The 13,805-nt window shown below is 55.1% G+C and overlaps 1 protein-coding gene across 3 annotated transcripts in view; it reads right to left on the bottom strand.

Annotated features, from left to right (window-relative positions):
* Positions 1-9,936: 9,936 nt before the first annotated feature.
* CHCHD6 (coiled-coil-helix-coiled-coil-helix domain containing 6) overlaps positions 9,937-13,805 on the bottom strand; it is a 250,023-nt gene continuing 246,154 nt past the window's right edge. For all 3 annotated transcript variants that reach the window (XM_055260225.2, XM_055260226.2, XM_063630687.1), the window contains 2 exons: positions 13,098-13,233; positions 9,937-10,147 (listed from right to left, as the gene is read on the bottom strand). In XM_055260225.2, coding sequence (XP_055116200.1) covers positions 10,142-10,147; positions 13,098-13,233 — 142 coding nt within the window. In that variant the 3' untranslated portion in view covers positions 9,937-10,141. The remainder of the gene's footprint in view (positions 10,148-13,097; positions 13,234-13,805) is intronic.

The following is a 13,805-nucleotide window of genomic DNA, read 5'->3' as shown; positions in this document are numbered from 1 at the left end:
CAGAGGATGGCTGGTAGCCTCTAGCTGAGCTGATAGCAAAAAGACAGCCCATCGGTCCTCCAGCAAGATAATGAATTCTGCCAATATCCAGGTGAGCTTGAATAAGGAGCCTGAGCTGCAGAGAGGAACCCAGGCTGGCCACATCTGGAGGGCAGTCTTGGACCTCGCTGCACTACACCAGAGCTCTGACCCACGGAAAGCAGGGGACAGACATACATTGCTGCAAGTGACTGTTTGTGGTCATTAGTTAGGAGGCAGTGGAAAGCTAATACAACCGTGAATTTTTCTATATCTGCCTCTGTCTCTCACCGCAAGGTGTCTGAGAGATCCATCCATGTTGCTACAGAGAGCTCGAGTGTGTTCTTTTTCGTGATGCTGTAGTATTTCATCGTATGAATAAACTACAACTTAACCATTCTACTTTCCATGGGCACTTGGGTTATTTTAACCTTGTGGCTGTGATGAGTAAGGCTCTATGAACATTCTTGTGCGTACTATTTAGAGGACATACATATTCATTCTCTTGAGTATTAACTCAGGAGTAAGATTGCTGCATCGCAGTGTAGGCGGATGTTTAACTTTGTAAGGAACTGCCAAGACATTTTCCGAAGGAACTGTCATCCTTTCATACTCCTCACAGCAGCAGTGAGCCCCCGGGGGTTGCTCCTTCTCACTGACGCTGGGTATTGCCTGTCCTTTCACCTCAGCCATTGCTTGGATATAGAAGCACTTCCTGGTGGTTTCAGTTTGCATTTCCCTGGTTAGTCGTGATGATGTGGAACAGTTTTTTTCGTATGCTTACTGGTCTCCCTGGAGGATTTTCTAATATTACTTTGTTAGCGCTAGGGTTTTTTTGTTTTTATCTTGACCTTTAACCCTGAGCTGGAAGTTCAGGGAAAGAGAAATTCACCTTGTAAGGTGAGCATTGCTGGAGCCTCTCATGGAGATACAGGGGGTGCCTCACCTCATCTTGGCCTGGTGAGCCCCTCAGCAGAGGACCTTGCTAAGCTACACCAGAGCTCGGACCCATGGAAAGCTGGGAACAGAACGATGGGGACAGAAAGAGCTGGGCTGGAAGGAGAAAGCCCAGGTCCCAGTAACTGTGGTTAAGCCTCTAGATGCGGCTGGCCTGAAGCTCACTCCTGGACTTTTGAAGCCCACACGTTCTTTGCAGTAGTCAGTTTCAGCAAGGGTTCTGTCACGTGTGCGGGAGGGGGTGACCGACACCGAGCCTCTGTCCAGCATGCTGACATTTGGAGGCCCCCCAAGCTCTGCAGCATGGGAAAGGGTAGAGGGGAGCTCTGCCTCCCAGGCGCTCCCCCATCCCACCCACTGCTAGTGTGCACCCCACTTCATTACTGAGTGTGTTTTGAGGCTGAATAACTATGTAATTGGCTCGTCCATTTCATAGTCAAACTTCGGCAAATATGTTTTTCATAATTAGTTGATGTTTATTTAATGGGAATAACCAGCCCATTAAATTTAATGAGGCAGGTTATCACATATGAGGGGGAAGTGTTTTTCCTTATAGAGAACCCGGTTTGGGCGGTGCTGGTCCCAGGGCCAGGGCAATGAGGTGGCTCGCCTGTGTGGGGGTGTCTCCTGGGAGAGGAGGCGTGCAGGGAACCGCAGCCCCTGTCCCAGCCTGCTTCGGGCTGTCCCATCCCCTCTGCTTTTTCTGCATTGTGTACCACCTATAGAGCCTGTTTTTGATCTAATCTGTTTCCCCGACTGATATCTAAGCTCAGAGGACAGGGCTTTTCCCTCTGTGTTGCTCATGCTCCATCTTCAGTAGATGAACACAAAGGGTGAATAAACAACGGAGACACCTCTTGCGGCTGCCACTCCCGTGGCTTTAGGGGCCTCCCTCTGGCACACAGTCGCCTCCTGCCTTGTCCCTCCTCCCCCTTCTCCTCCTCTGCAGGGTTTATGCCCTTGCCTCTCTCTGCTTGGCAGGCAGGGAAAGCACCTTACTCAAGGAGATCCAGGCTTGGCCTGGGGGCTGAACAGCTGGGCCCAGGTAGTACCCACTGAAGACCCCAGATGTGTTGGAAGAGTGGACCCCGGCCTGGCCACGACCCGATAGGCCCAGACTGTGGAAGACCATGTCCAACATCTACATTCAGGAGGCTTCTAGCCTGGGGGTAATAAACAAAATTCAGATTAACTGAGAAAAACAGAAAATACAGTCAATTATAAAACAAAAACCAAAACATCCATAATCCTATCCCTAGAGAAAAGTGCGATAACATTTTAATGTCTAACGCTCTTGACCTTTTTCTCTGGGCATCTATATATTTTTACATATGCATAGGTAAGATTTTTTTCATCTAAAGAATGGGTTTGTACAGTGCATGCTACTTCTTTAAATGGAGTGGAGAGAGTGCCATGTGAATACACTCAGTATCCCTATTCTTAGAGGCTTTAGAGCTATCTTATGGAGGTACCACATTTTATTTCATCCCCTATTGTTGGGCATTTAGGTTGTTTCCAATATTTTGACACTATTATAAACACTAGTGGCACACACTTGTAGTCCCAGCTACTTGGAAGGATGAGGCAAGAGGATCGCTTAAGCCCCTGGGGTCAAGGCTGCAGAGAGCTACGATCGAGCCACTGCACTCCAGCCTGGATGACAGAGTGAGATACTGTCTCTAAACAACAAAAGAACCCCCACCCCCCGAAAAAAGCACGAACAAAGCAGCTCCTTCACCTGGCTAGCACCGGCTCAGCCCTCTAACTTCGCATCACGTGGGCCAGGGGTTCCCAACTCCCGGGCTGTGGACCAGTACCAGTCCCTGACCTGTTAGGAACGGGGGCGGTAGGCGGCGAGCATTCCCTGAGCTCCGCCTCCTGTCAGATCAGAGGCAGCATCAGATTCTCACAGGAGTGCAAACCCTACTGTAAACTGCACATGCGAGGGATCTAGGTTGCGTACTCCTTATGAGAATCTAGCTCATGCCCAGTGACCCGAGGGAAAACAGTTTCATCCTGAAACCATTCCCCACTGCCTCGACCCCATCCATGCGAAATTTGTCTTCTACAAAACTGGTCTGTTGTGCCAAAAAGGCTGGGGACCACTGACCTAGGCCAAGCCCTAAGGCCTTGAGCTTGGGGGCCTCACCACGATTGATGGCAAATGTCACCTTTCCTGTTAGACCCTAAGCCCATGAGGAAATGGACTGGTATCACTACTGCTTGGAGGGCACCTGGGATAGAATGGGGAGAGCATAATGTTAGTTCTCTGTGTCCCTTGAGCAGCCGACTCAGAGATGAACCTGCAGGGCAGTTCTCAGGAGGTACTGGGGTCCACACCCACATGGTGAGCGGGGGGCAGTGGGCAGAGGGTGGGCTGGGCTAGTTCCCGAGTTGGGATCCCCTTCCAAGTCACTCCCAGTGAAGACACCCTTTATACCCCACCCCATCACCAGGCAAGGGATGAAGCCCCTGGCCCCCAGGGCATGACTGTTGGTGAAGTGGCTGTCAGCAGCCAAGGCCTTCCTGGAGGGCAGACTTGCCCTGTGTTCCCAACTCCATGAGCGTTCAGCTCCCTTAGGGGATGGTGCCTATGCCTGTCCCCACTTTACACATGAGAAAACAGACTTAGATGTTCAGGAGTGGCTCAAGGCTTGGATGCTCCGGCTCCAGGGCAGGCGCTCCAGGGCTATGTGTGAACAAAGGGAGGAGGCAGTGAGCAGACATCAGGACGAGCACCCAGGACACAGGACCTGCACATACGCTTCCTCGCTTCCTTCCTTAGGTTCTTAGAACTAGAATTGCTGTGCAAACGGTGTGCACATTCCCAAATCTCCAGTGATGATTCTGGATTGGGCTATTGCTTTTCCCATTCTGCCAGTTTGGCTTCCTGTATTTTGAAGCTCTGTGTTAGGTGCACGCATGTTTTATTTTGGGGTTCTAAGTCTTCCTGTGAGCTGTCCCTTCTGTCATTCAAAATGCCCCCCTTTGTTGCCTATAATGCTTCCTGTCTCAGTCTGCTCACTCTGATACTAATACCACCATTTCAGCTTTCTTACAGTTTGCAGGACTATCTTTCTCTATTCCTTTCTTGTCAATCAACTTGTGCTCTCATAATTAAGGTGATGTCTCTTGTAAATAGCAAACAGAGGAATGTTGTGGGGTTTGTTTTGCTTGTTTTTGTGAGTTTGCACACTCTGAAAGGCTTCGATGCATTTCACCCGATGAGTCCTCCCAGGAGGTCTCAGTGATTCACCTCCTGTGGCAGCACCACTGTGACCACTCGGCAACTTCCTGGGTGCTCCTACTCCTCTCCCAGCCACCTGACTCTAGGCATCCGAGGCCACATCTGCACCTGTCGGGGTGGCAGTGCCATGGGAGGGTGAGGTGGCAGTGAGAGGCTGAGGCAGGACCAGTTTCTCCCACCTAACCTGGGCTGTTGTTCCAGGGCTCACAGCCACCTTGCTGGTGATGCCCTGGCTTAGATCCTGGCCTGGGGTCACTGGACTTCCCCAGGCCAGTAATGATGTGGGAAGGAACAAACTTCAGCCATTTCTGCCAGGGGCCACCTTCCCCAACTGGAGAGGCAAGGGGAATGGACTGGCCCCTCAGCTGAGTCCCTGGAGCTGAGCAGACTAAGACTCTGAGTGTCAGAGCCCCGCCCGGCACATAGCCAGGGCCCTGATTCCGACAGCAGGCAGTTTGTTACTGGGCACAGGACTCTGGAGCCAGGCAGCTCCAAGCCCAGCCCTAGCTCTTAGACTGCGTGATCTTGGGCAAATCACTCCCACTCTGTGCCACAGTTTCCCCACTTATAAAATGAGGATAACAGCAGTATCTACTTCACAAGGGTGTGTGAAATCTTTACCAAGTAAGTATTTATAAAGGGCTCAGCACAGTACCTGGCACATGGTAAAGGTCTGATACATGCTCAGTTTGATTATCGGCACTATTCTCTGCAGGCTGTCCTGGCAACACAGGGAATAAAGGTGCTCAGGTACATGCACACACCTGCCATTCCAGCTACATCTTACATGCCCACCCGAGCATAGGCACACATGCAGGCAAACACACACACTCAACACAGCCCACACGGTCCCACTAGGGCACCTTCCCGGGCCCTTTTCTCAGACCCAGTCCTCTACCACAGGGGGTGGCCGGCAGCAGCTCCTAGCTGCCTCGGCTCCAGCTTCCCGCCATGGGAGGCACTAACTACGGCTAAGGGCAGAACAAAGCCAGAGAATTTCCACCTCCTCTGCCACGGGCAGCTCTCTCAACAGCTGCTGTGTCTCCTCAGAGGCCCCAGCTTCCCTGTGCAGAGCCCCTGCGGTGTCAGCTTCCATTGGGTGATCCTGCCTCTTCCCTCTGTCTCTGCAGCCCCAGGTGGCAGGAGGTCCTATGGCTGCTGATCTGAGTTACCTCTCACACTATCCCATCTGGGTTTTCAGTTCCTCCATCTTCTTTGTGACCAATCCCTTGCATTCAACTCCCCCTGCTCAAAAGCAAGGGTGCTGTTTTCCTGGTTAGACCCTGAATGATACAACCAATGTCATCACCAAGAATGCCCCTGCAACTCCTGCCTCCAGGTGCACACCCTGCTGGACACACCCCTCACCTGTGCATTTCTCTCTCAGACCTGACCTCCTACCACACACGTGGAGGTACTGAGATGTAGGTACACATGAGAGCACACACACATTCACACTCCAACGCGGTGTTACAGATGGCTCCAGCACACCTACAGTCTCCAGCAGGGGAGGGGAAAAGATCTGGCTCTGAGAAAGTGGAGAAATGAACTGATATCCAGGCTGGGAAGAGCCCATGAGGATCCGCAGGTGCCGAGCATGGCTGGCTGCTTGTGAACAAACTCAAGTACACAGGCACAGACATGAACACATGCGGATGGACAGGTACACACACACACACACACACACCTATGCACATGCTTGCACATGTGTGCTGGCACACCATGCAGTCACATGTGTGCACACACATGGATACACACGCAGGATGGACATGTGCACACAGACCCATACACACTTGCGTACTTGGACACACAGTTCACACCAATGCACACACATTCGCACAGTCATCTTGCATGGTGGACACCGAGACCCAAGGAGAGGAATGCACAATGTCATGTGCACAGTCAGGAGCTGGTTCCCTCATCCCAATCCAAAGCCCCCAGAAAACAATGAAGGAGAGAGAAGCGGATAGAAATGGTTGAACATGCCCTCGTCCTTGAGGGGTGCTGGAGTTTGAGGAGCAGAGCCCCATCCACTGGAGCCCCCCAGGCCTGGCCTCCACCCCCTCAGGTGAAGACTGTAGGGACTCACCCACAGGAGCCTCCAGCCTCTACCTAAAGGTGTGTAGGTGTGGGTGGGGGCACAGAGGGGTGGGAGTCAGAGCTGGGCCCCTAAGGATGGATAGGAGCTCACCAGGTGAGGTGTGTGGGTGCCTCACTTCCAACTGGTCTGGTTGAAGAAATCCTAGAACGCTTCCCCCACCTCCCTATCAGTGCCTCAGATTTTGCCACTAGCACGTCTGTCTGCTCCTCTCCAGTTACAAAGTCCATTCCTGAGTCTTGCCCTGTGGTCCCTGTGGCAGAGTCTATAGCTGGGCCTGGGAGAGCTTCTGAAGCTGCCCTGAGGGGAGAGTCAGTGTAAGCCTGTGCTCCCCTCCCCAGGCTGGGAAGAGTCAAACCCGCCACCTCAACTTGGCTCAAAGGAAAGGGAAGCCAGGCGCTGACAGCAGATCATTTGCTTCCCAGAACAATGCTCTCTCACAGATAAGTCCTGTTGCAAATGACAAAAACCCAGTTCAAACAAAAAGGGAAACTTGCTAGCTCATGTTAACTTCAGGTCTGGCTGGATCCAGGTGTTCAATGACCTTGCACAGTCTCTCCATTCCTTGGCTGTGTGCCTCTGCTGGCTCTGCTCTCTAGAACCCTCCCTCTCCCTGTGTGGAGGTGAAGGTGGTGGGAAGGGGGGAACAGGAGTCGTTGATAGAGTTGGGGAGAGTGGTTCTTCGGAAAACTTGAAAAGCTATTTCCAAAAGAAGATGGGTGGATGCAGAGTGGGCCACAGGTGTTCTCTATAAGTCCTAGACACTGCTTTAGTTGTTCTGTAATGAGGAAACTGAGGCTCAGGCCTAAGGGAATTGCTGGCCTTTCTTGGCAGCTGACAGGAGGCAGAGTCAGGATTTAAACTGAGGCCCCCAGGCCTGCAGAGCCTGTGGATTTTCCTGTGTGCACCGGGCTCCCTTCCTGCCTGAACTGACTACAGGAGGTGCCAAGACCCAGACTCCAGGCAGATGCCAGCAGGCCCGGAAATGCTGAAGAAGCTGGTAATGGTCCTTACATCTCATTCATTCACTAGTCCTGGTCCCCAAACGACTCCCTACCTGCCTGTACCAGGGACCACAGGGGTGGCCAATGGGAGCCCACGTCAGGGTGGTCTTGAGAAGCTGGTGGGCTGTGCACACACTGCGTTGCCTTTGAGTTGGAGGCCTGTGTCGGGGCTGGGTGGGCACGCAGGAGGAGGGCTTGAGGACTCACATAGGGCTTAACCCTTGAGTAATGTGGAAGGAGACCAGAAGCTCCGGCACAGAGCCTGGAGGAGGAGGAGGCTAGAGTCTCAGGCAGGGGCCCTGAGCCAGACAGAGAGGTGAGAAGTGGACAGACTGGTCAGGGTCAGGCGTGAGTCTTATTTTCAGGACCAAGTGGAAGTTTATGAAAATCCAGCAAGATCTGGGGACAGATGTGTGGATTTGGGGGTGTGGGAGGCCCAGGGCTAAGGACACTATGGGGAGGAGGGAGACAGGTAGGCAGACCCGGCCAGTCAGGGGCCAGCCAGAGGCAGTGGGGGACCTCAAGGAAGGGCCCTGGATTCTGCATGAGCCCCTACAGAGCCTTACTGGCCCCTGCCCCGCACCTCCCACACCTGTGGCCTTGCTCCCCAGCTCTGCTCTTTGGCCTTCAAACCTCCATCAGCTCCTGGTCTGAGTCAATCATGCAGTGACGTGCGGGCAACAGTGCCATCTCATGAGGCTGCTCTGCCAGCCTCTGTCCTTGGACGCCTCTTTGCACAGGCCCTGCCCAGGCAGGAGAGGGCTGTTGCTGCTACCCGCCACTGCCACTGCCGACCTCGTTCTGGCCTCATTCCCAAAGCAGGAGGTGGCTTTGTGGAGCTCAGAGGCCAAAGAGGACTTTTCACTCCTCTCAGGCCAACTGCAATCTGACCAGACTGGCTACCAGGGAATGAAGGAACCAGGGGTTGCAGGCAGAGGATCAGAAAGTGCTTGCCCCTGGAAGCCGGCTCTCTGGCTGTGCTGGAGCCTGAAACTGGAACCTGAGCTAGCCTGGAGGAAGGGCCATTTGGAAGAAACCATGGGGCCGCTGGCTGCTGGACACGGGAGGCCATTTGAGGTCACAGGTCTGTTGGCTGACATGAGTGGGCCTGGGCTGTAGGCTCCACCCAGCAGAATCATGAGCCACATAAAATAGGCATTGTTTTAAGCTACGAGGTCTGGGGGTGGTTTGTGACCCAGACAGAGCGAGCTGGTACAGGCTCAGACAGCATCCAGCCCACAGGTGTCTGTGTACCTGGGAGTCTGTTTCCCACCCCAGGATGCATCCCCAACCCCCAAAAGTGACACCTGGAGGAGAGGATGAACAGCTGAAAGTTATTCCTGTGAGATCTGAAGTTGGACAAAGCCCTGGAAGCCAAATGCTTCTGAGGGAGTCAGAACAGCATGGTGGATAGGCCTGACCTGTGACCCCTCACCCCTCCTCCTAGTAGGCCCCTCCCTGAAGGGCTCAGGCCAGGGTGCCCAGTGCACCCCACCCCTCCTTGCTGCATCACACTGCAGGGAGTCTCCTTGTGCATTTCCACAGGCTGACCCGGGACTCCTAGAGAGGGAGTCTCCCAAAGCTGTCTGTCTGGCTGCTAGTATACTACCCGCCCAGCCAGTAGGACACGCCCAAGCCCCAACCCACCCCTTGAGCTCTGAGTGTGAGAATCTGAGAAGGGAAGTTTGTGCTGCCAAGCCTGAGTCAAGGCTGCAGGCTTTCAGCTCCAGATGGCATGGGGACTCCCCAAGGGCTCTATCAGGAAACCCAAGGTCACCAGCAGAGCAGTTAGAGGATCCCAGGCTCCAACCCAAAATCCTCCTGCTGGCGTGGTACAGGCTGAGTGTGGTCAGGGCACCTTGGGTGGAGGACATGGCCAAAGGACAAGGACTGGAAGGCCAGTGTTTGGACACCAACCAGGCAGAGCATGTCCCAAAGCCACTTTGTCAACTGCCCTCCTCAATCCCTGCATTCCTTATTTTAGAACCCCCAACACCCAACAGAGACTTCAAAGTCACCTGGCCTCTTCTGTCGCTCAGTCGGTTTCAGTCCTGCCAATCAGCCCCACTAACCTGCCCTGGGCTCGAGCTGTGCGGGGCCCTCCGCACTGGTGATGCTCCCTGGCGTTGAGTCCTGTCTCCCTGGCACCACCTGACAGCCAGAGCAACGTCACTCAGAGACAGTGCCAGCTCAGCCTGCTGCACCGCAGTCCTGCCGTCTCTGCAGCTGCGCTGCCTGCCTGCCTTGTCCGCCTTTGCTCTCCTCCACTGCCTACTGCCCTCACACCTGGGATCCACTCTGATGTGTCTCCGGCCTGCCCTGCCCTCGTCTGGTCAGCTTCCGCCCTGGGCGCAGGCAGCAATCGCTGCAGGAAGCTGGTCTGCTCTCCCTCCGTGCCACCCCTAGAAAGGCCTGCTCCCTTTCCTTCTCCTCCCTGTTTCCGCGGGAGCCTGCTGCTGCTGCTGCAATGTAATTAGGGGTTCCCAGGCCATCTTCCCTGCCAGGCTAGGGACTCCCCGAGGGGAGTAGCCCATCTTCCTCAGCTCCACTTCGCTGGTGTCCAGCAGAGGGCTGGGACGCAGAGTAGGCAGTAGTGACTGTTTGCCAGTGAGTCAACTACTGAAAACAAAGGCATCTGCTTTATTTGTTTTCAGACAGTAGTGCATACTTTGTTTCCTAAACACATGGCAGCCCCAGGCTCAGGGGCACATGCAGGGGCCCAGCAGGAAACAGCAGGGCACAGTGGCTGTGGTCCCATGATTGGTCCCTTCTTCAGGGCTCCAAGTCACTCCCAGGGCAGGGAATGATGTCTGCTTCTCAGCCCTACAAAGAGAACAGGTCAGAGTTGAGTCAGGGCCTACTCCGCCCATGCCCTCCAGCTCTGTGCAGATCGCCCTGTGACAGCAACCGCTTCCCAGGGAGCAGCTGTGAGTTGGTCTCCCTCCTCACCTGGAGACCCATCAGCGAGTCTCTTCACCTCTGTACCCCGGAGCCCAGCACAGTCCCCAGCAGCAGGGGACAGGCCCTCACTCCACGCGACAGTGACACCAGCACACGCTCCCCTTTCCTTTCCTCTCCCAGGGCTGGCTCAGAAGGCAGGTCCCCTGCCCCTGCCCCCTCAACCTGCTGCAGTGTTTCTGACAAGCACCTTGGGTAGAGAAGAGTCTAACCCAACTCTGCTCTGCCTCAACAAGGCCTCCCCTCTGTTCTCTGATTTTTTGCAGCTCAGAGGGAGCATTCTGGGATGCTGGGGTCTGCACAGTCAGGGTCCTGTGGTGGAGGACCTGAGGCCCCTGTCCTCATCTGAGATGCCCAGCACATCCGCACACCGGCAGGTGCCAGGCTTTGGGCCTAGGCATCGCCTACCTGCCCTAGGAGCCCCAGGGCGATGCTAGATCCTGGAGAGAGAAGCAGCGCTGCCCCACCCCAAGGCCCTTGACCATGTGGGCCTCTGTCCCCTGCTGCTTGGCCCCTTGCAGAAGCAAATCCCTCTTAGGGACCCTTCACTCCCCACTCTCTGGCTCTGCCAGCAGCCTTCTGAGGCAAAGGCTGGCGAAGGGTGGTGAGAGTTTCTCCAGCACTTGCCACATCTCACACACAGGGCACCACCCAAGTGCCTGGGTGCTGGGGCTCCGAGGGAGTCAGGTTGAATATGCTGTCCCCAAATGCACACACACTGCCAAGGCAGCACATGGGGAGAGCAGGCAGGCCTCTGGCACTGTCGTCGCTGAGTCTCTGGTTTCTTTGCTAGTCATGTCAGGGGTAGGGGCTGGGAAGGAGGGAGCCAGGCCTGGCAGTGTCCCAGAGCCTCTCTCAGGGAATACACTGGGGTTTAATGCGATGTCTTCCTTGGTAATCACATTTTTGCCTTGGTGCAAGGAAGATATATTGGTGAGGTGTGTTTGTTAAAGAAATACTCTTAGGGGTGGTGGGGAGGGGCTGAAAACTACCAGAGGTGGGGCTGGATGGAGAGAGGATGGAGTCTAGGGCTGGCCTCTGAGGCGTGGGCCCTGCCAGGAAGCCAAGAGGCTGCAGCAGATCCCTTGGTAAAGAGTTAGGTGTGTGGGCCGGGCGCGGTGGCTCACGCTTGTAATCCCAGCACTTTGGGAGGCCGAGGCGGGTGGATCACGAGGTCAGGAGATCGAGACCACGGTGAAACCCCGTCTCTACTAAAAATACAAAAAAATTAGCTGAGCGTGGTGGCGGGCGCCTGTAGTCTCAGCTACTCGGAGAGGCTGAGGCAGGAGAATGGCGTGAACCCCGGAGGCGGAGCTTGCAGTGAGCCGAGATCGCGCCACTGCATTCCAGCCTGGGCGACAGAGCGAGACTCCGTCTCAAAAAAAAAAAAAAAAAAAAAAAAAAAGAGTTAGGTGTGTGAAGAACAGAGACTCGGAGCTGCCCTTGATTGGGTGTGGGGAGGATCTGGAGGCTTCACCTTGCTGGAGAGTAGGGAGCTGAGTGTCTGGTTGGTGCGAAGGGCCCTGGTCTGGCCCAGCCTACCCAGCACCCCAGCACCTCCCGCCCACATGGAAGCAGAGTGAGCAGCCATCCACACTCTTGAGATGGAGGAGGAGGCTGCCTGTCCTACCCAGGGCTTCCCTCTCTTGGAAGGCTGACAGAGGCCTCGCATCTACTTGTCCTGTGTGGAGCTACCTCTGGGCTGTGCTCTGGCCATGAAGGGACAGTCGGTGCTGATTGGGGCTGTGACCAGCCCAGGGTGGAACAATCAGCCTTGGCAGATGGGTGTGAGCAGGGCATGACCCAAGGAAGCTCTCACAGGCCTGGGGCTGCAGGACCCCGCTCAGTTCAGTGGGAGAGATCTCCCCTCGGACATGGCTGGAGAGCACACAGCATCTGGCCTCAGCCTTTTCCATCCCAAGTACCTAAAGCAGCCTGTCTCCTACTCAGGCCAGAGAGGCTTTTACGTGGGAAAGGAGACCTCATCCTATTGCTTCTCCCATACATTTTCACAAACAGGCCACACTCCTTGGGGAGCCCAAACTAGGTGTCCCGAGAATGAATGATGCTCCCCAAGGTGGGAACTGTCCTGTTGGGGTGGGGCAAGGGTGAGGTATGGCTGGGAACAGCCTGACTGCACCAGAGGATGCTACGGGACCTGGGAAGGGGGAGCAGTTATCTAGGATAGAGAGCAGCAGTTGGGGGTTGGGGAGGATGACAGTAGGAGCTGGCTGGGAGCGCATCGCAGGCATCCAGGACAACCGAGGCCCACTGGAGTGGGAGATGACCAGAGAGCACATGAGGCTTGGGACCACTCACCAGGAAGGCCAAGCCAGCACACCTCTCTAGACCAGCTCAGGGGGGTGGCTGCGAGCAGCTTCTGATGGCCACACCTGCTCCCACTCCTCTTCCAGATGGCCTGTCCTTGCTGGGACCCCCACTCTGCACTCGGGCCACTGCCACGCTCCCACCCCTAAGTGCCAAGGGCTAAGAAGTCCCTGGCACCCACAAGAGGCCCAGCCCTTGAAGGTGGGGCCTGACTTTACCCAGCCTGCTCCCACCCAGCCTAATAGGGCAAATGCAACAGGGATCATCTCCCCAGGTCCAGATGTCCAAGGCGCTCCTGGAAGCAGCCAGGAGAGTGTGCAGGTGACTGAGGAAAGCGAAGAATCCCTCCCTTGGCAAATGCAAAGACCTCCAGGTGGAGCATCTGACTCTAACAGGAAAAGGCAGGCAGAGATCTCCAATGCTAGATAGAGGTACCTCCCCTACCTCCCAAGGCCCCTGGAAACCTGGGAGGCAGGCAAGGCCTTACCTTGTGGGCGGCGCTCACGCAGCGCTGGTATGCCTTGACCAGGTCCGAGCACAGCAGCACCTCATGCGGGCGATCTCGGTAGCAGTGGAGAATCTGGGCCTGCAGCCCTGAGCAGACAGGCTCCACCCTGCGGGGCCTGCAGAAGACAAGAGCAGGCAGGCCTGGGCTCAGGTGCCAGCAGGCAGGGGAGAGAAACAACTCACATTTACTCCACCTACCTGCCAGGCACTAGGCTAAGCCCCTGACACCCAGCAGCGTCCTTTTAACCCTCAGAGAGAAGCACTGTGCTTTCCCGTTCTAGAAATGAGAGGACGGTCGCAGGGGTCAAGCCCTGTGGTGGGTGGCTTAGGCTCACAATATAGCAGACACTGAAATGTGCTGTGGTCTGGGGCTCCGCACCGGGCTCCTTCGCTGGGGCCTGTGTACCTTCAGGAGACAGGAAAGCCCAGCGAGCTGACCCCCACTGGAGGGCCCCCATGAGGATGGTGCAGCCCGCCTCCAGGACATCCAGCCCCGCTGTGCCCAGGATAGCTGTCAGCTGCTTTCCTGTGCCTGTGGTTTACCCATGACTATTACCATGTGACTTATTTTTTTTCCTGATTTAAAACTAATATGTGTGCAACAAGGAAAATGAAATCTACCGAAATGTCCAAAGAAATGAAAAATGTTCTTTTGACTTCTTAGAGGTAACCATGATAATATTTTGGG

This window comes from Symphalangus syndactylus, chromosome 21, assembly GCF_028878055.3.
Source record: "Symphalangus syndactylus isolate Jambi chromosome 21, NHGRI_mSymSyn1-v2.1_pri, whole genome shotgun sequence".
Lineage (NCBI taxonomy): Eukaryota > Metazoa > Chordata > Mammalia > Primates > Hylobatidae > Symphalangus > Symphalangus syndactylus.
Note: the sequence above shows the minus strand (reverse complement) of the source record. Positions and strands in the feature narration are given on the sequence as shown.